The 22,999-nt window shown below is 32.7% G+C and overlaps 3 protein-coding genes across 3 annotated transcripts in view; 2 read left to right on the plus strand and 1 right to left on the minus strand.

Moving 5' to 3' along the window:
• LOC140746256 (rabankyrin-5) overlaps positions 1 to 22,999 on the plus strand; it is a 56,337-nt gene that overhangs the window by 14,119 nt on the left and 19,219 nt on the right. The window lies entirely within an intron of this gene.
• On the minus strand, positions 5,514 to 22,853 carry LOC140746257 (uncharacterized). The gene is made up of 5 exons (XM_073078331.1): positions 22,625 to 22,853; positions 14,177 to 14,366; positions 8,353 to 8,526; positions 7,920 to 8,076; positions 5,514 to 7,235 (listed from the first exon to the last, which is right to left on the minus strand). The coding sequence occupies exons 2-5, from the start codon at positions 14,226 to 14,228 to the stop codon at positions 7,112 to 7,114; spliced, it is 507 nt and encodes a 168-aa protein (XP_072934432.1). The 5' UTR covers positions 14,229 to 14,366; positions 22,625 to 22,853; the 3' UTR covers positions 5,514 to 7,111.
• Positions 11,045 to 13,423, plus strand: LOC140746462 (uncharacterized). Its single transcript, XM_073078614.1, has 4 exons — positions 11,045 to 11,865; positions 11,941 to 12,107; positions 12,183 to 12,418; positions 13,334 to 13,423. Exons 1-4 carry the CDS (start codon positions 11,045 to 11,047, stop codon positions 13,421 to 13,423), a joined length of 1,314 nt encoding a protein of 437 aa, XP_072934715.1.

Genomic DNA, 22,999 nt, shown 5'->3' on the forward strand with positions numbered 1-22,999 from the left:
ATTTAGAAGTATGGTGTACGGAACTTAATGCAATTAAAAAGAGTGTAACAAATTCAGAAGTATGGTGTACGGAACTCAACTTTAAGTCTAATTCACTCTTAGAAGAATGAATGCTACTTTTGGCATTTGTCGAATCGTGACCTTTTGTTTTGTATGTTTTTAAGTGACTATCGATAGCGATTGATAACGGCTTATCCGTGTTCTAAGTTTATTCGAAAATTCTATATCTTATTATCTTCCTCTCCCGTCACGGTCACGTAAATTCAAACTGCGTAATATTTTTTATGGACACAAATGCACAAATAAATGAGATTGCCAATTTTATCAAAGAGATAAACCCATCAAGATAAATATTATAATGATTTGTAACTTAATCATTACAATTCTAGAAGGAATGGATAGCAGTTCATGGGCTAAAATAACCTGTCAACATCAGATGGACTGTCTGCTTATTTTGTACTTTTATTTTTCTGTCTATGAAAGATATAACAAGCAAAAGACATTTGTAAGGGACCGCAAAAGCAATGAAGAGACCCGTGACTCATTTTATGGGCTCAAGGTTGCGGATGTCCATTGACTCCATTGCCGTTTCATTATCATAAAAATATAATACTCTCATACATGCAGAAAATTAAAATAGAGTACGTTTATTCTCATCCGTTACTCCCATCCGCTAAGCATCCCACACTGTGTAATTCGGGTAGTTGTTTATATTTGTAATGGTCTTCAATTCTGCCCGTCAGGAAACAGACCATTAAGTATGTAATAAAATACATATTAAGTAAGGGTTTCCGACAGGCCAGCGCGGACGTATTAAGGGACATAAAGACATCGATGTTGTAGGTAACGGCTGTTTTAATAAACAGTTATTGTATTCTTTCTTATAACTTCGAAGAACTTAAAGATTTCAAACATATGTTTTATCAGGCTCGCGTAGATCACTCAGCATAATTTTTATATAATTAGTAGAGATTATATGATTTTAGACTAATATCGGCAATAAAAAACGCATATCGTGAGTACCCGTTACATAATAAAATGTAGTAGAGATTATACCAAGGCACTCTTCAACAGAATTTGGGACAACAACATTCATTAAGTTATTTAGTAAATAAGTACCTACACTGGACACGTGTTGCCAAACAAAAATATTTGTTTTTTGGCAACGCCAAATAAACTTCAATGCACTGTACCCTAGTGCGATGTATCGGTGGTTTATTATTCACCAATCCACAAATAACTATCGTTACCGTTACATTTTCTTTTGCTATTTATTATTTTTAGGAAGCGTCTGTTCTTTGCCTAGCGAAGTATTTCCTTCAATTCGGGTTTATATCATGAGTGTGTTCCGAGATTGTAATTGTTTATTGATGAGATTTTTTACAATAATTTATTTTATATAAACTTTCCGTTCTTGTTTATTGTTTTGAAATTCTCATAAACGTACTTACGCATGTTTTGAATAAGGGTTATTTCAGTTCATTTGAATTTGGAAACATATTGTTTGTTAACTTCCAATTCCGTTAAAGATTCAAATGTAATGTTACTCGTACATTAAGTTGTAAGTTCCAAAAATAGAAAAATCTTCAGTTAATCTTAAACAGGTTTACCATCTCGTTACTATCTACTCTTATGTCATCTTGTGCTCAGGATCACGCAACTCTTAAATCCTTAATTATATTTTACGTTGAACGAATATTTCTACATAAAACGCAATCACTTTGCCTGCCAACCGTTTCTGGTTGTGAAACTCTCATATCGCACCACTTCCTTCACTTGTGACGATTAATGTGCCTACTATACCATCTGCCACTTTTTTATCGGCGCCAATGAGCGCATGACATAAATTGCCAATTGGAAAAATATCGCAAATTGTAAGCACTGATAACATTGTTATGAATATTGCGTGTCTGCAAATTTATGTATCGTCGTGAATCGTGAAGGGAGGAAAGTGATTTGATTTTTTATGTTTCTTATTTTGACTTCCTTCTCGATGCGATGAGCTGCTACAAAGCTTATGGAAATTGACATACTGATTGATCAGTTCCCATCCAAAGAACGACTTTAATCTATTGCTAGAGATAGTCCATGGATAAATATTGACGGTTTATCTTAAAGTTTTCTACACTGTAATCAGAAACTTTGTGTTGCGTATCATATCATGTGCATGATACAAGTACCTACTGTGTGTATTATGTATATTCACTAAATTATATGTATTATGTATTCACTAATGATCAAAACAAAATATTTCGTAGAATTATAACTTTAGTAAGACTGGAAGTTGCTCATTTCTGGAATAATAGGGAAAATAAATGATTTGTTGCACTTCCTCGTCTGCACGCTTATCACCTGCTTCAATTGAACATAATTTAATGTGGTTTTCCTTGCCGTTGCAATTAAAGAAGGTTTAAATATTTCTTAGTAAGCGTATTATATTCTAGACTTTTTGTAACATTGTATAGATACGATGAGTTCATTTTGCCACAGACTGTCTACGTGACAGCCACGTTGTGAATTATAGCGCTCAAAGAATAGGTTGACAAGTGTTCTATATAAAAAAATGCGTCCCCTAAAACGTAGTGCGGCCGCGCGGGCCTGTTCCTTTGCCGAGCGGGCCGCATCTGGCCCGCGGGCAGGCATAACCCTGTATATAATAGTAATAGGCCTTCGGGGCCAAATCCGAAACTACAAGGATTAGTGAAAAATGTCGAAAGGAGTTACGTTCGATTCTCTGCTAGGGAAAGAGATATTATCAAAATCGGCCTCGTTACTTTTAGCATTTTATCAGCATTTTTCGCTAATCCTTATAGTTTCGGATTTGGCCCTGAAGGTCTATTTGAAAAATTCACCCTGTATATCAGCAATAGAGTGCTATTTGTAAAATATATGCCTTAGTCACATAGCTCATATTACGATTTATTATTGATAATTTAAGTAAATTGCAATAAATGAACCAAATTTATTTTTAATCGGTACTAACTTTACCAACCCTAATATCAAGTGAAACCGTTATTTCATATGTCTGACATAGTATTTTAAGGTATTCTTATAGCCTTGCATGACATAGTCCTTTTAAATATTAAGAACCTTGTTCAATATAAGTGGGCTACTGTACATTAAAAAAGACCAACGGAATTGGTATTTGATGTGGCTTCATATCCGATGATAGCACACGCACGCCAAGTATGTGGGCCAGTACAAGTACCCCTGGAAAAGAACAAAGAAATGTCTGTTCATCTTGATACCTAATTAAAATTTGCTACTGTCCGTACCAAGCCGACACTGCAATAACTGCTAATACTGGTATTGACTCATTATTGGTTAACGTTTTAATTTAGTATAGACAGTTTCAATGGTAGATATTTTATTGAAAATTCCGATGACTACGGGAACGATGAATTAAACTACTTTTGTTGTAGATACTTATTACTCATATAGCCAAACCACAAAACTATAAAATATATATGGTACATAATAATAATAGTATATAAAAAGCATTCTCATAATAATTTATTATACGATATATAAAGATGATGTATAGCTACAAAATATACAAGGTATATAATAATAATATATATTTTTAGTAACAAAAAGCATCATAATATTCATAATTATTTATTATACAATATATAAAAATGATGTATATATACACACAATTATATTCGTACCTACTTTGAATCTTAAAATTAAAAAAATCTCAACTACATCAATCCCATATAAGGTAATGTCCGTTTATTGGATAAACTAACTAATAAACATTACTACACATCTCACACGTTCTTAAGTATGATGGACAATAAATCATTAATGTACTCAATAAAACTCTATGGTAAATTGTATGTTTAATTTACGTTCTACGCCATAAACCTATTTTCATTTGATTCATTATGGCCACTCACGGGCTTCCTCTCAGACTGAGAATGGTTGATCAATTGCGGGCTAAGCCTCCGTGGCTCCAGCTTAAGTACATTAAAGTTTCGACTACATTTCGATATTTGAGACTTCAGAGAAAAAGAAAATATTTTTGTATATTTGTTTATGAGATATTTTTTGTGCACAATCAGATAATTTATTCAGTCTGTATTTAGGTGTTCAGGTATAAATTGTCTTAATTGAACATTCAATTATATTATGTAAATTAGTCTTTACATTTCATGGACGTCAATAACATTCGACAAATAAGATGTACTTACTGAAGATTGGGTTGGAACGCTCTATGTCTCCTATACTACAACTTTCAAACTAAATCAATGTCTGTTATAAGTTAGAAGCAGTTGTATCTGATGCCTTTGGAGTCGGATCACGAAGGAGTGTAACAATTTACAGTTAAATTAAAGCGGAAATAAGTGAATTAGCCATCGCACTTGATTCAAGAACAGTTTTTATATATACCAATTGGTATTGTTGATCGAAGTTTATATTCCACAGGTAGGTACGTCATAACGATGATCGTAAGTTAACCTTGTTATAAAACTATCGATTTAATTATAGAGGTGCGTCCGATGTCGTGTCCAACAACAATTTGTTACCAGCCCCCTGTCTAGACTTTGTCCTGAGTGGGCACTCGACTGAACAGCGAATCTCCTTTGTTGGAGGATTTTAGCTATACCGAAGTGATCTAATATTGTGCATTATTAATACCCTTAAGCTTTTCTGAAATGTATCTACTTACCTTTTTTGCGTTGATAAAGTTTAAAAAAAACAAAAGCTAGTCAATATATGTGCTATAAAAGGTTTGGTAGGCTAGAATTATCCACTAGGCAGAATTTGTATTGATATGGTAGGCCAACTATTGGATCAATAAAGTTTTTAATAACGTTTGAATTCCAGTTGTTTGAAATATTGTCGCCCTGAGCGTGCACTCAACTAAACATCAAGACGCTAACTATATTGTTGTGATCCAATGTCAGTTTTGATTACAAAAATAGCATTTCTGATGTGCTAAAACAATTTGTTGCCATCCCCCTGTCTAGACTGCCACGTCGAGGGTGTTCACCCAACTGAACAATAAACTTCTTCTATCGAGGTGATCCAATAACTGCCAGTTATTTTAAGAAAATTCAATTTCTTACAAACAAAACATGATAGAGTTTTGAAAGACAGACCTTTAATTAGGTACCTAGCGCCTGTCGCAACTTCCGAGTTATATTTTGTTCACTGCAAATATTTAAAATCCACTATTTAAATCAAGAAAATACATATTGTTTAAAAAAATGTAGATAGAATAATTATTTTTGTAAAGATTTAATTTATAGTATTTTAATGTAATATAACTTACAAGCTGAATTCGATTTGTATATCTAGTAATAAAGCGCCTGTCACTAAAATCATAGCAATTACGTAAACTTCCCATATTGGTAGCAACATAATATACAAAATGTTTCCTAAAAAAATGATCCTGTAGAATATAACACAATTGTGAAATATCTTTTAAGTGGTAATCATAAAACTATTTTATCGGTGATATCCGAGGAAATGTGCAATTTTTCATAAAAATAAAATACAATGAATATTTGTTGCAATAATTTTATTAGTCAAACTTTATAATCTTTATCATAAGCATACTATTGTTTGAGTTGATTAACAACAAAGTAATTTATAATATATTAACTATTTCATTCCAGAATAAGTACGTAATTAAAATTTATTTTCAAATATGTGGGCACATTGTAGGTACTATACTACTTAACATCTAAGTGAATATTTGTATTTGTCGCAAAAGAAGTGACAATAACATTTACATATCAGAACCATAAAAGTATTGACTATTCATTATTGGCACAAATGTAAAAAACAGCGTTGACTTTATTATTGACTTAACTGCTAAACTAATATTGATCGAAGGAACTATTAAAACAAACGTTAAGTGAAGTCCATAGAAAAATAAATAGTACTAGAATACTAGGAGTATATTATTCTATGGTCTGTAACATACATATTAATGTATAAATGTAGTTATCAATTAATTGCCAATGATTCCGCTTTGTACAAACCAATGTGCATATTTTAAGGTACGCATCGAAATACCAATTAAATTTTAATTATTCATGATATTTTGTTGCATAGCGACAACTGTTTATTTTTTTGAATTTCGATTAATTATACCTAAGGCCAAAATTAACTACATTCTCGTAAATTATAAAATTATATGTCCGCATTTAAGCTCGAATTAAGCAAAAAATATTTACAACCTTATAATAATTTTAATATGAAAAAATATATAAACATAGGGAATGAATTATATAAAGTAGCTCCAAAAAAGACAGACCATACAGTCGAATATAATAACTCCTCCTTTAACAAAGTCGGAAAAAATATTCCACCTCCTATCGACTCATGATTGGAGACGTAGAATCCATACGATGCGGATTTTGATTACAGCTTTTCATACATTTACTTTTCACCACAATTAAATTAATTGACTTAAGATTTCTAATATACAGATATATTAAGAAAAATTATGGCGTTTACCTTGTCTCGTACCCATAACTAGATAAAATTATTTACATTACACCGAGACACAACCATTGAGGTAAGTCTGTCTTAATAACTAGCACAATATCACATGGTTAACCGTCAGTAACTGACACTTCTCACTTTAGAAGAACACTCCTTAACACAATACAATACGGCCAGCTCTATAGGATATATTATTTAGACAGACAAGGCCTAACGACGCAAGCTACTGCTGCAGGGCACACGTGCCCCATTTTAAAATTTCTGCGACAGAAATCTTACAAACAAAAAACTTTACACAAACTTAGTACTTACACTTACTTAGTACATTCGAAGGCTCAAGATCGGTGTAATGCAACCTGTTAGTTCTATATTTCATTTAAAATATATTTATCACTTGTCACCTTAAAATTGATACGCTGTATTTCACGTATTTTTTGGGATTTATAACACTAAATTTTGTAGTAAACATTCAGTTAGATCCTGCTTTTTCAGTCATATTGCACCTATACCAAATGCAATAGATCCAAATTAGCCAGAAACAAGAATTAGCCGCTAAACATGTAAATTGTTTGTAAAACAAAATATTATATGATCTGTTCTGTCTAAGGCTTCACGGCTACCGTATAGAGCTGGCTGTAGTATGTGTCTACTACCTAAGGCTGTTGATGTACTTCATGAGATTAAACACTACTATGACGCCCATGATGTCCGTGTAGCCTTCGTGGTTCGAATTCGGCGACGAATTGCACAGGTCGCCGCGGCAGTAGCAATATCTGTAATAGAAATATATTGTTCTGTTCATTAACCAATTTACATCTCTTACAAATACGGATTATTCTAAGTCCTAAAAGGGACTAATTGACATCGTTATTATTTTTTGTATCGCATATTTTATACAGTACCTACTAATGAGTAGGTACTTCATTGATTATTTATGAACGTAGGTTTCATAACTTATAATTTCTCGAATACTGAAACGCACTGAAAACGGACATGAAATGAGGAAATTATGAATCTAATTGATTTAATTGTTTGTTCGTTAATCACATAATTATATACAGAACTAGTTTAGTTTATGCCCGCGACTTCCACGTGGTGGCCTAGTGCTGTAGTGGGTAATTGGGTATAACCAATCAACCAACATATTTTTTGTTGTATAATGAATTATTAGTAGGTAATTCAAATAACTTAAGCACTTTAGTAAGTAATATATTTTAAACAAGTACCAAGAATCAAAATTGATACGCGATCTAAGGATAACAATTTTAATAACCCTTCCTTGGCAGGGTAAAAATATTTTATTCATAAGATTGTACTACGAGTGTGTAAAATAAAATTTTATATGTACCTAATATATTTACTGTTCGTTACTCTTCAGTTCAGAGATTCAGGATAAAATGAAGGATTCTGAAGTAGAATCCATTGTAATATAATATTTTATATTACTGTATTTTTACCTGCTAGGAGTAATTCTTTCGCCCTTGTCGTCCACATTGAAGCAACCCTCCTGATAGGGCTCTACGATTTCAATTTTCCGTAACCACCTCCCTTCCTTGTAGTCTTGATAGTCGTATTTCTGTTGCGCGCAGTCGCGTAGGACACCGTGTATTCGCACTGGAAAGTTTTTACATTAGGTATTTCTTACATTCGTTGTTATAGTTTTAATTTTGTTATAAGGTAACATTGCTTTTATAAAATGGAGATGTTATAGATAAACCGAACAGACACATTACAAAATAATAATAAAAAAAAATGTCAGTTTTACGTTATGACTTTTCGCAACTCGACCAAAGATGGCGCCACTGTACAGTTAATAAAAATGATAAAAGTGGCGCTTTCAATAAGTTTACTAATTTTAGATACAGATAAATAAAATAAGCTTCCCCTTACCTTCATTTTGAATATCAAGGTAGAAGTCCTGTTTCATACACATTGTGGAGTAGGGGCAGTCGACGACGAACTTGTCGGAGTAGTCGAAGTGTGAGCAGAGGCGCTTCGTTGTGTTGTAGTAGTGGCCGGGGGGCGGGTTGATGAGACACTTGTAGCATTGCAGCGACAACACTCCTGGAGGAAGTTGAACTACATTTTTAGATGTGCAACTCCTTACGCCGTGAAATTGTTTATTTTATGTATATAATGTGATTTGTTGTTTGTTGTTGAATGTTCTATTTCGAATTTAGTTTTTTTTTACTAAATCGTTTTTGGAATAAATTTTGTAGTTTTAGTTTTTGTCGAGTTTTGGTCGCAAAGTTTCTTATAGGTAGGTACGTTCGTGTTGGTGTCAATATATCTGTAATCTGTAATATTATCTGACTCCTACACCAAGAAAATAACTAGCCGTAATATCGTAACTCGTATTAAACTTGTACCATATCATTACTCGTATATTGTAGTCTATGTTTAACTAGCTCAGCGGTATTATATGTACTTTCCTGCGTTTTTCCTAATTGTTTTATTCCGGCGTGTAAAGAATGAGCAAAGAATGCTTATGCCACGCTATGTAGGTAATTATCAGCCCAATCTACTTTACATAGTGAAGTATTAGTTTACTATTACTATTTTTATTTTTAAAATAGTAGGTGAGTAGAATATGGAAAGGTTACTTAATTATATTAATGAACTAAATGCATATTTAGCAATTAATGAAGGCGTAAATTGTTGAACAAAGTTATATTATTAAATTCAAATTCAAATAACTATTCAGTTTTAGTTCTTAACTGGCATATTTATTTCTACTTTTCAAATTAGGCGCAGTAATGTTGCAAGTAATATGATAATTAAAATATATTATAATAGGTTACGTAAATATTTATAAAGATACAATATTTATATTTAATTCCGTCATATGATACGTTGATCATTAAAACGATTTCACATTTCTATCAGTTTTATATAATTACCTCCAAATGTTTATCTTTTATATAGTTTTTGTCTTCCGTTCAAAAAGTAATTTTTATTTGAGGAAAGTGAAATTAATAATAAACGTTTACTTAATTAAATTTACTAGCGCTTTGGCTTTATATTCATAATTTTGTTTATTTGTGTGCTCTCAGTTGCACAACTAGTTGCACAAGTCAAATGTCTCTATTAAAGGTTTTTATAATGTATGTTGTTTATATAAAATGGTTTTTATTAACTATTTCAAACTGACTGTAGTTTTCTAAGCCTTTGATTCTATTTATTTCTTATTCACCAAAACATGAAAGTAAGCAGTTTTAGCAGAGTCAAGAGAATATATCCTGTATAAAACATGATGTAAAAGAACTAAGAAATCAGGCACTCATTTAATTTTATATTATTATGTATGTATATATAAAACGTATTTGTTTATATCTTTATATATATATTTCTTATGTGCGTGTGTATGTCACTGAACTCCTCCTAAACGACTAGACTGATTTTGATGAAATTTGTTATGTGTGTTCAAGGGAACTTGAGAATGGTTTAGATTCACAATTTAGTCCGTGGTAAAAGGTTTTTTTAATTATTTTTATTCGTTAGTAGTTATAGAATTGGAAACTATGCATTTGATCATATTATGATCTTTAGCAAAGTTGTTGTCCAAGAGCCCACAAGGGTTCGGGAGTTGGTAAGACCAATTTTCGACAGATGGCACCACTGTCATTCCAATGCAGGTACAAATTTTCCGTTTTATGTATGTCATATTATTTTTTTTTAAATGCGGGCGAAGCCGCGGTCATCACTAGTTTATTAATAAACTTTAAACTCCAACCGGAGATGATCCTCGTGTTCATCGACTCAATAAGATATTTTAACGTTCCACATCAAATAGTATTTACATTCGTTTATGAGATCATTGTATTGTAGACGCGTGTTATTATTCTGGTGAGTCATAGCCTGCACATCTCGGAACTCCCACGCAGGTTACGTTACGTGTGCCTCGAGCAATGCCCATTCTCAGAAACTTGGAGCTGTTGGAGCTTTTGATTATAAGAGTGTTCGATACATTGACGGACTCTAGTTTGCGGGCTTCTGCCTTGTTTTATGGTCTAATAATGTTCAGATGTGTCAGGGGCCAGACGTTGCTACCCACCTCTAGAATTTAAGTCACATAAATGTAACAGATATTGTACCTCATAAGAGAATGTTAAGAATTTTAAGTAAATCTATATGGCTATGGAAAATTATCAAAGTTACAGATTTGTATAGATAGCTCTTTACCTTTGTTGGATCTAGTGCCGTCTAGTAAGCTATGACAAATATGGTGGACTATTTCATAATATGTATTTCGATATTTGTTATTTCCGAATGTTATGGCGTTGGCATTGATTATTATGATGATCAAGATATATCCGATATACCAACCGAAGGTACAATAAGTACAGATGCAAGACGGATAGGTCACGAAGATAACTTTGAAAACTCTAGAGTACGAGAACAAAATGATACTAATTATCTCAATCGTAGCAACACTGGCAAGTATTATGATAGTGTTTATGATAAATTTATACGAAACAATACTGCTGAACAAAAACTTCAGATACAAGGAGAATCTTTAAACACATCATTTGCTAACAATTGTACTAAGTCATTTACTTCTTACCTTAAAAGAAATGTTACGATGAAAGTTAATTCAGATATAACAATAGTACCATCAGATATATTCAAGGAATACGAATACATGTATGACGATGATACTAAACCATATATGTTACGACAACATTCACAAAATACTGAACAAGTAAAAGAAACCAATAATTTAGATAATAGTAAGAAACTTCCGTTGACTGATTTCTATAACTTAGAACCTGCAATAAGTCACTTAAATTTGAGCTACAATCATTCTGAAAACGATAATGTGTGGTACATACAAGATGATCTACCATGTTGGGACTTACCCCTTTTATATGGAGAACTCAGTAAAAAGAAAAAATATTCTGAGGTATTTACAATGCGTGGTGGAGAACTGAAAAATGTTATAGTAAATGACAGCAGTGTTGAATGGTTTTCGTCTGTTAACAAACGTGTGACTTCGCCACCAACTTACACTAATAAGTGGTGTATGGTAGAACCATGTTACGGCGACCACACTCTTTGTCTCTTCTCCAGGAAGACCTCGTCAAGCCTATGTAATAAAAATTATGAAGTTATTGTACCTTCAATTTTAGAACATACTGCTTTAGTGAATACAATAAATTCTATGCGAAATAAGATCGCTAATGGTGAATCCCATAGATATTCATATCTTCCTCCTGCAGCGAATATGAAACAAATAATATATGATTACGATCTTGAAGAAATTGCAGCGGTATGGCTACATCAATGCCTCCCTGGCTCTGCGCCGTGTTCTGCGCTCGATGGCTCATTTGTGACTCAATTAGAATGTACCAAGTACGCAAAATATTGTTGTAAAAATCCTCATAAAGCCCACTTTACAAAATGGTATGTATCATAAAAAGCATTTTGTTATGTGTCTATTTCAAGTACGTTTGTACTAATATAAAGTTCATTTTTCAGTATCCCAAAACCAGAATGCTTTATACTCCCGGTCATTGGGTGTCTTCACGTATGGTTCTGGAGCGCTGGTAGTAATCTTACAACTACGGATGTGTTATGCGGTCATACCTCTGTATTAACTTACAACACTGTCCAACTGTTATGGGCTACTACAAACAAAATTGGATGTGCGTATGGTCAAAATGATGTTGGTGATATACGAGTCGTATGCAATTTTTCACCAGGTGCTCCATTCATTATAGATTCAAAATACTACTGTGGCATTGTGGGATATAAAGAGAAATACCATATACAAAGCATGGAGAATATCGTAGATTCAAAGGTGTTAATGTCTTTGGGAATAAATCTTAAAAAGATAAATAAAAGAAGCGAACCGTATACAATGTCTACAACAGAACCAAAATTGAAGGAATTTGGTGAACACTCAGACAGTTATTGGGGAGTAAATATATTAAGTAAAATTTATAATGAAGGCTGGGTAAGAAAACTATTGAAAGATTATATTAATGGAACAAAGAGTTTTATAGCTCGACTCGTTATTAGATATGAATTTATTGAACAAAGTGGAGCTAGATGTGATTCGGAGCAACCAATATACATAACTGGACCTCCTGGTTCCCTGTGCGTGGAAAGAGGTAGAAGATACCACGGGCTGTGTTATGACTTCCGTGATCCAACCCCAGGATATAGATTAGTTGCAGTTATAGCACCCATTGCTTTATTTTCCCTTATATTGTACGATCTTTTCAGTGGAGTTGTACGACAAACAAATTATTAATTAATGTTTTGATATACATAATAGCGTATTATTAATTTTATCTCATTCAACATCTGAATCTACATTAAAGTTACAGCCTATGTGTCTGTGTAAATTGTGGGCTGAATATCTGATTATTTATTTAAATAATAATTTTAATTACTGCAATTTGCATTATCCCAAAACAAGGAAAAATGCCATTATTGTTAACGGTGGAGTGACGCATAATTCCTTATTATTTCATTATTATTCCGATGCCGGATTTCGTTTCACTAAATATAACGTTCGCGTATAAAACATGAATCATGAGTAAAGCTGTCCAACATTAAATAAGTTTTTGATAACGTAGCAATTATCATTTATATGTTAGGACTTTCCCACAGTGATTTTTTTAATTTCGTTTAATTTGCAGACATGCCTTTTATAATATTTAACAATTGTAATTGATTTTTTAGGTTAGTATACCGTTTTCTTAGTACGTAAAAGACATGGTAAAATCCCACATTCTTTACATGTAATAAAACTTATTTCATGTAATGTAATAAAAATTAATGTAAATAAGTACCATATTAAAACTAAGCTGGCTATAGATAAAGCTCTTAAAATAATAAAGCTCTAGTAATAATATTTCATCAGGTTGTTGACATTTTGGACCCCGAATGCGAATACTGTTTTAGGTATGTTACTCATCCAATAACGGCGGACAAAGAACAAAATGACGAATAGTATATGGCCGTATACCGTTCAATTCACTCAATATAATACTCGTATTATTGAATGTCATGTGCTGTCATGTTAGCTCAAGGTGTTGTGTGAACAATGGTTTTGGGACCTCGGGTTCCGTAATTTTAGTAATTTCACATCATAGCACTAACGATGTGCATTATTATTAAGTCAAAGGTTTAGGCCTTGACTATCTTATGCTATGTGTGTGTAATGTGTGTATGTAACCACGTGTTTAGATTTTGTACTAATTTGTAAACTTGTACTAATTTACAATAACTGAATATTATTAAAAAAAATTGTGAAACCATAGATTTATTCGTTTTGTAGGTGAGTGGTCAAAAATTACTATTGATAAACTCTTTGTTTATATGCAAATTAGCGTATTATATACAGTAAGAGCTTATAATCAGTTAATTTTGAAAATTACAGTTACAGTAAATTAATTATTACTAAGTGTGGACTGTACGATTTACTTGCACGACGACTGATTGCAACTTTATTTTTTTTGAATTTAATTATAACCAAAACTACTTGAAATGTCACACAAACTGTTCTAGAAAAACGAGTATTGCGGCATTACTTCACAACGTGACCAATTTACATGACGTTGTTGATTTTCAGTGCGTGAAATTCCGAATCGAATTCATTAACAATTTGATGCTACGCAATGTGATAGTGTCTACTGTCTACGCAATCAGTCGCCGACATCTACATCTATTCCCTGAAGCGTGACCGCGGACATGTTGTACGCACCTCTTGCGGCCAAGGACAAGACGAGTGTCACGGTCAGAAGACATTGCTCCATACTTATAGTTTCCACTCTCACTGGCGGCTGCGGCTATGCTTGAACCAGTTTCCCGTGTTTGCGTAATTGGACCGCTCTACCATTTGTATTACAGCTTATTCTTACTGCAACGTGGTCGACTAGATTTGTCTGGTTGATCTGCAACAATAGAACGGGATTTGTAATTAATTGGGTGTTGAGAACTTAACACAGTTAATAATAACTTTACAGATGTATGGTTATTACTATCGGGTTGATCTTTTAGTGTTTGTTGTAAACATTTGGATTTAAAATAATAGCTTAATATTTTTATTTTAAATCTAAAACTATTTACAAAAAAGCATAGGTATGTGTCAATTTTGATAGAGCATACAAATACCAAGGCTGTATATCCACGCATTCACGTAATAGAGCCGAATAACAGGTTGTTTTATGTAGACACTACCTTACATAATTCATGTCTAATCAATAATATATAATTAATTTAGATGTTTATCGTCGGTCGAGAGACCACGCGTAACTCCACGTGATTTCTATGTAAGGCCAGGAACTACAGGCATATGTAGTTAGTATGTAAATTTGAGATCCTCGACCTCCACTACCCAGTATAGACTAAAAGGGGCCAATATCAACTGCTCATTTAATTAAAATGCAAATTTATAGGATGATTTTTTTTTAACCTGTTCCATATCTATCAAACTTAATGTCATAACTGATTGTTTTGTAACTGTGTCAACTTCATCTTCAACACGCGTTTTCGATACAATTTTGTCCTAGTTATAATTTTAAAGCAATACAAATGTGTAGTAAGGGACACTTTCCCGAGGCGTTCCAGTTTAGTCCTTAGGGGTAGCGGCGCATCTGTGGCCGATCTCAGGTAGAAATCTAATATTATCTGGGGAAGATCACAGATGTCCATGGGCAGTAGCCACTTACTATCAGGTGGACTGCATAGTAGTCTTCTACTCCTGTATTATAAAAGAAATTAACAGTGCCCAAGCCGGGAAGATAGTATAGTATAGAACCAAATAGATATTCATTTGCAGTTATTGCAATGTTTATATTTTGCTCAGTCCCATAAATATAGCAGAAAGCGGTAATAAGCAGCACTAATTTTGAATTTCACATTGAATGACATTTTTCGTTCGTGTTTGTTCGCAATTTGGCTCAGCTGTGTTTTCTCAAGGTCCTGGCTCGCTTGTCTGCGGCTAGCGGCCTTTCGATCGGTAATCAGTGTAATCACTGTAATCACTCGTACACGTTCTCTCTACGTTCCGTACTAGGGGCGGACGTACAAATAATAAATCATGCACTAATTGTAATGCGAAGTGCAAGGTTTGTTTAATTAATACGCTCTCGGCTAAAGGACACTAGCGTTTGAATTGTGAATTAATTCTCAAAGTCAAAGTCAAAAACATATTATTCATATTAAACTTTGTTATATTCCTAATTCTCTTTAAAGACAAACGATATAGTCCTATAAATAAGTGTATTTTCAGTAAAGTTGTACTGTTAAGTATGTAAACGCACAATCTAGTGTCATTCGTAAACTATGTATAGAATTTTTACATGCGGTTTATTATTATTTGTATTTAAACCATTTATAAACGATATAATAATTTTAACTTGTATTAAGTATGAACATCCAAAAAACAAACTTTTTAAATGTTTGTAATACAATGGATTTACTTTTCTTCTATTATACACTTGATACAAATGAAATAAAGAGGCAATGTTGATTATCTCAAACAGTACCGGACGTTATCTAATGAATCTTTCACCGTTAGATATGTTTATTTTTTTATTATTTATCTTTATTATTGTCTATTTATCTAAATCTTATCTAATTAATGATCGAACCGACAATGGGTATATAACTAACTATATATCTGTTATTAATAATTAATCTGGCCAATATTTTTCCTATCAAAGGTCGAAATTTTACAAAATTTTATTATTGTTAAGCAAACATTTGACAGATTGACTTATTAATAAAAGGCGATAATCAAAAAGTCGCTATTAAAATCAACACCGTGGTTTTCTCGCGGAACCATATCGAAATTAAGTGCGGATTACTTGACATTTGTGATAATACAAAAGTAATCAGTATCAGACATTGTATGCAAATAATCTGATTCTATTATCCTTGTCTACATGACATTACAGTACTGTAAAAATTCTACAGTTATATGTAAAGTAACCTTTATCAAATTATTATCGCATTGAAAATGAACATATTAATTTGTGATTCATTTAAGTCAATTATAATAAAGTTTATGTATAAAATTTAAAACGGCATAAGTTACCTTGATATCCATATGTTTGTTTCAAAACTTCTTTATTAATTTTATAGATTTATTACATTTATTATGCGTTATTGTGCGTAACAATAAACTTTGTACATATAGCTTAAGACAGTTGCGAAAATACAACTCTATATAGAGCAAATAATTTCATAATTACTTTGCGTTAAGTAATGTTTCATTGGGTCTTCGTGTCTTTAACGGTGTCAAAAGTTTTTTTTAGGTTAATTAGTACTTTCGTTGAACGTTGTTTACAAGTCAAATGAAACGAAATATAGTTTTTATTTATGTGCTTTGAATGCTTAATACAATAAATATGTTAATTTAGCGAATAGTCCTATCCTGCAATGACTGATAATAATAGTAATAAGTGTTACTCTTAAATTATATCGTGTCCATCGTCAAATCTGATCTAATGTGTAATTTACTTGATAATATTTCTATGTATGGACGATAATATAGATACATCAGCAATCAGTCGAATTTTCTCACGAGCCAGACGAATGTTTTGATTATATGCGCGTACTACGCAATCAAAGATTGAACCTTCTATATTCGTAAAATATTATAGGCATAATATTTTGGAGAACATAACATTCGTTAGGCCTTTACATCAAGGTGAACATAATTACTACCTTATATCTGAGCAATGACTGTGCGTGTTGAAATCATTGCGTCAAGGTCTAACAAAACAGGACTAGGAATCTTCGCACGGTTTACCATTTCTGATTCGATCTGACTAACCATGAAAATTGTTGTCAATATTCGCTGTTTATTATTATTTGTTTCAAACCATTTATAAACGAACATTGGTTTCACTATACATTTTTGATACACAACTATATTCCGCTTGGAATTATTGTTTAGGTCGCAATTTCACCAAAAATAACGACATGAAGAGGAAATAATAATAATAATATATTTAATAATTATTAAATACGACAATTATTGTTAAAACTCATTTCTCAGTAAGTGATTGTAAATCTTTTTGAGAAATAAAGAATCTTAAACCAGAATATGTTTTAGAACAAACTCCAAGAACCAAGCACATGACAAATTGTTTATTTAGTACCTACTTCGTCATAATATTAGTAGAATAGATTGAGTGTGACTGTGAAGTGCTTGTAGAGCAAATCTCGGAGCACTGGCTTTTGTGTTCAATAACTTATCTAGGGTACACACTGAGAGTCAACCAACAATACTCGTAGCCTGCGAAACTGTTGCGACAGATAGTCAAATTGGCAAAGTTGATCGTGCAAGAATTGCAATAGGCCGATGGCGTAAGCATAAAAATTTAAATTTATGATAAAAAAAATGTGTACGTGCATAAATGTAAATTTGCATTTTAACCAATCGCATGTTTAATAGATATAGTAGTAATATTTCGTTAATTATTAAATTGGGCCGTGCTTTTATCCAATGCAATTTGTACGTAATTTAGATGAATTGGTAGGACATAGGATAGAGTTATTTGGACCTCAAAGGACTAAATAAATATATTCTTTACTTGAATGTATCCCGTATACCACACCTACAAAGCATCAGTGGTAACTGACACAGTAATTATGAAGAGCTCAACCATTGCATTCAAACATTATCTTTACGTAAACATGCATGCTTTTATGTTACTATCCCAAACCATACGTTATGGATAATCTCTAACGCAAATGTTAGGCTTTTACTCACATTTGCAACACATATACAATGTATGAAAGAGACTCGAGTTGCGTCAAGTAAAACGGTTATCAAGATGGGACCTAAGTGGTCCTTACAATGTAAATCTTTAAAATGTTAGTTACAGAATTTATATGATACCTTACGATTCGCTTTCTTGAAGTGTATATGTGATTTATCATTCCTTAGTCTTTCGTACTCACGTTTTTTGTAAACAATATTATTCATGTACGCTTCACAATGTAATGCATTCCGTAGATAAGTCAGATACATTACTATTATTTGTAACATCTTCATCTAAAGATATCCCTCGTACTCACCTAATTTCTTAGGTGTTAAACTAATTAATATAAATGGTATTGCGCTATAAAATTAATATTTCAATATAATCAATGTCGTGTACCTATTTCAAAATCTATTTTTCTATTTCTCTTTTCGTGTCCCTAAAGGAACTTACATATTATTTAATTCGAACTTCAATTGGTTTCATGCCTCTATTTTTGTCTTCAGTGTAGTTTGTTATTTATTATTTGTCATGAAATGTTTGTTATCTTTGACTTTAGTAAATATCCTCTGCTTTGGTTTTTGTTTACACACACATCTTGCCATGCTCGTGTCACAATCTGCTAAAACGATTAATAACGCGAGTTGGTCGAAAGCCGGTTTAACGTTTTGCATATCGTTTGCCATCCACACCTTATTGGAATAATAATAAAAATAAAAAGTAAAGAGAGAATTCCAAAGGACATTGTATTCCGTATAATTTATTACCGAACATTATCTATCTATACAAATGATATCATCGTAGATTGAGCACCTCTCGGTTAGATGATCCCAGTAACAAGTCTAAACAATAGGGGATTAGCTACCCACATCCATAAGTGATTCTATTGTAGTAATCCGATATGCTATTGCTGGGTTTAATTTATCGCCAACACATTTCTGTCCCACTGGACATGACTGCTCCCAGAAGGAGGAGGGTTTATCCGATAGTCCAACATTTGCCTAACCGGTTAGTAAACTTCATACATCTTCGAGTAAAATTCCTAAACATCCTGTAAATAATAATAGGACGTGCTTGACATTACAACATGAAACTGGAGGATAACCATAGGACGAAAATTGTTTGTAATTGGGCTCTCACAATTTTTTTTATAATTTCATATTTTATAGAAGCAGATAGATGACTAAATTTTTTAACATATTGCTTCTTCGCTTTTTTAAGTATGTTAAGAATTTGAAACCATAGATAGAAGCTAAGAAAATTCTCGTTAAGAAAATCTTATACTTTAAAACATTTTAATTAAAGAAGCCGCTCAGGGATCAAACCGCAAGAGTACTTGGAAAATATTAACAATAATCACAGTGTTTTTATTATCTTGACCTTATAATAATTACAAAGGAACCCTAAAATATTTTACAACAGCACGGCCGACTTGTGTTTCGTTACAATATTCGTTGCGTTGCCGTAAACTATCTCTTATATTTTTGTGTTATATTTATTACGTAAAGCGCTATGACCTGGATGTGCTCACGTACCTATATATTTTTTAGGACAAGATAACTGTTGCGTACCTTTAATGTTTTTAACAAATGGACGCAAGCTTTTCAGATAAAGATTTGGGTTTGTTGCATAAACTTGCTCTTTCTTTGGATTTTTAAGCATTACAACATACCATCCAATTTGGAAGGTAAAACGTTACATTTTTTTCTTAATTTGTTTTAAAGTAAGTTTAATTTGTCAAATCATTGTTAAAAATCTATAATTACACTGTATCTAAACTAGGGTTGTTGCGAATATCAGCATCAACATCCGCTGATTATCAGCTTTCTTTTAAATATCAGCATCAGCATCAACCTCCGTAAATGTAATCTGAAAAAATCAGCATCAGCATCAGCATCCACTGATATAGTGAAAACCTGCATCAGCAACAACCCTGATCTAAACCAATAAAGGTAACACGCATTAAGTTTAAGGTACACGGTAGAGCGTAGTATAATCTGAACGTGTATGATTTTTACAAATCAAGGGCGTATTGGAATTATGAGCATCAGAAAAGCCAATATCTCTAAGAGTCCTCCATGTTGTTCTCGCAGGCGTGTGAAGACTACCTATCCGCACTTGACCAGCAAAGTGGAATATTGGCCTTACCCTTTTCGTTTTGTAGAGACACGTGCCGATCAAGTGGACAATAGGTTGATGTGATGCTATTTTATCGTGTAATAAATGAACAAGATGGCGTTAGGAAGTTTAAAATCAATGTAACGATGTTACACATAGTAAGATACGTTCGATATTTTGTATTTGATTTTATGTTTAATATACTCATACATATACATTTTTGAAAGAAAATATATGCAATATGTTGCGAGTTTATTCCGTACTTACGGTTATGACATATGGTATCCTAAGGGTAGGTGACCACAGTCGTCCATGTAAACATGCAGTAATGAAGGGTATCTCATGCGATGCTAGTTTAATAAGATTTTCGGTTCATATCTAGATTCTCTACCTATTTCAAAGTAGCTCTACATCGATATCTTTTCATAATATAGAAGTACCAACCGAGCATGCAGTCCACTTGATGATATGTGACCACTACCGGCCTATAATCAACCTCAGATTCCTCAGATATGATTGGAGATCTTGATTGAGGCAGAAATAGATTGGTAATAATACTCTGTTTGCAGTTTTATTCTAAAACCACGTAGGAAGTGCAAATTTAAAAACCTCTTGTGTGTGTATGGTAATATTCTATGAGTAATAAACAGAGGAAGCTTATAAAAATACAACTGCTGTTTATTTACCGCCACTTATCACAATCTCGTATTATTTTTCACGATAAATGACGTATCGCAGTGACTCAACTTCTGTGAAGTTAACTATTGTGGATGAATGTACCACATAATGTAAGTAAATAGGTAGCGTATGTTTCTACTAAGAATTCATTAAAGTATATTATGATATAATATATCAAGATTATACAAATTGGTATTAGACAACTTTTGATATACAGGGTGTCCCGTAAGTACCACGACAAACTTGGGGAGAACATAGGTGAGGGTCTGACCTCTCTGGGAAAAAAAAATTACCTTAGTAAAAGTGTCACCGTTTTTGCACTATCAATTGTTTTAGATTTTTTGAGAAATTCAGCCCTCTTCATCTTCTTTCGTTAATTGCGTGTAGAAATTTGGTGATGCAGTGTTTATTTTTTCTGTTAAATACTATCAGATAGTTGGTGTATCATATTGAAATGTAAATTGGTTAAAAGATATAAAGGAACCATGAAAAAAATAGGGATATTTTTAGATTTTAATTTTTTTACTATTTTTCCCTCAACTTTGAGTCGTCGCGGTGAAAAAAAAATGTACTGGTCTATAAGTGTACGTTGCGCCAAAAAATATGTACAGTTAATAGAGATTTCAAAAAGGTACCACACTTACTATTTAAAGTTGAAATAAAAAAAAGTTAAGGCCGTTTTTGCATGAAAGGGACTGAAACCAACTAAAACGTAATGATCGAGTTTTTATTTAAATTACGGTTTCTACCGACTCACAACGTGTCAGGCAGTACTAAATCACATTATTACCTAGTTACACACTTAAAAATATCATTCTTCATTTGTAAAAAAACAATTTAGTAACTAACTAGCAAACAAAGTATTACAATTTATTAAGTCAATTTTTACCTACTTTGAACTGTCGTTTCGAAGTAAAACTTCGTACATGTATGTAATTTGAATGACAATACCATAATTTGACATCTTGGAACAGATCTGATGATGGAAATTTTCTTTCATGCAAAAACGGCCATAACTTTTTTTTTTTCAACTTTAAATAGTAAGTGTGGTACCTTTTTGAAATCTCTATTAACTGGACATATTTTTTGGCGCAACGTACACTTATAGTCCAGTACATTTTTTTTTCACCGCGACGAGTCAAAGTTGAGGGAAAAATAGTAAAAAAATTAAAATCTAAAAATATCCCTATTTTTTTCATGGTTCCTTTACATCTTTTATCCAATTTACTTTTCAATATGAGAGACCAACTATCTGATAGTATTTAACAGAAAAAGTAAACACTGCATCACCAAATTTGTACACGCAGTTAACGAAAGAAGATGAAGAGGGCTGAATTTCTCAAAAAATCTAAAACAATTGATAGTGCAAAAACGGTGACACTTTTACTAAGGTAATTTTTTTTCCCAGAGAGGTCAGACCCTCACCTATGTTCTCTTCAAGTTTGTCGTGGTACTTACGGGACACCCTGTATATCGCAAAATTATTATGATTACTTTAAAAAAATCTTGCTTTTTAATTTCATTTATACCGTAAGAGTGTATATTTTTTCTAATTATAAATGAAACTAATTACCACTGATTATTATAAATTACCACGTGCTTTTTTCCAAGGTTTCGTAACTCGCAAAATGTATATTTACCTGTATTAAAAATTCCCAATAATACGCCGCTCGGGAGCTTTGCGCTTTTACATGTGCAATAACCTTGTCACAGATCGATCACCAATACATTTTCTGTCAACAACATATACACCGGTTTCGTGTTTATTATCGTACAGTTTCGAAACAAATTCGCCGGATTAACCGAGCGCGCGTTTTCAAGCGCAGCTCCGTTGACACTGGCTGGCAGCTGTGAGTTGCCACTCGGCTGTGCAGTCTCGCAAGGACTTGTGTCATACCACGTAACATGTGCTGTACTTGACCGCTCGCTCCAAATACACTTCCAAACGATGTGGACCTTGCTAGAATTAGACGGTACACATCGTTTGTGTACGGAAGTAATTACCACGTACTAAT

This window comes from Epargyreus clarus, unplaced genomic scaffold (assembly GCF_041222505.1).
Source record: "Epargyreus clarus isolate Ecla_fem2 unplaced genomic scaffold, WU_Ecla_fem_2.2 ptg000012l, whole genome shotgun sequence".
Classification (NCBI taxonomy): domain Eukaryota; kingdom Metazoa; phylum Arthropoda; class Insecta; order Lepidoptera; family Hesperiidae; genus Epargyreus; species Epargyreus clarus.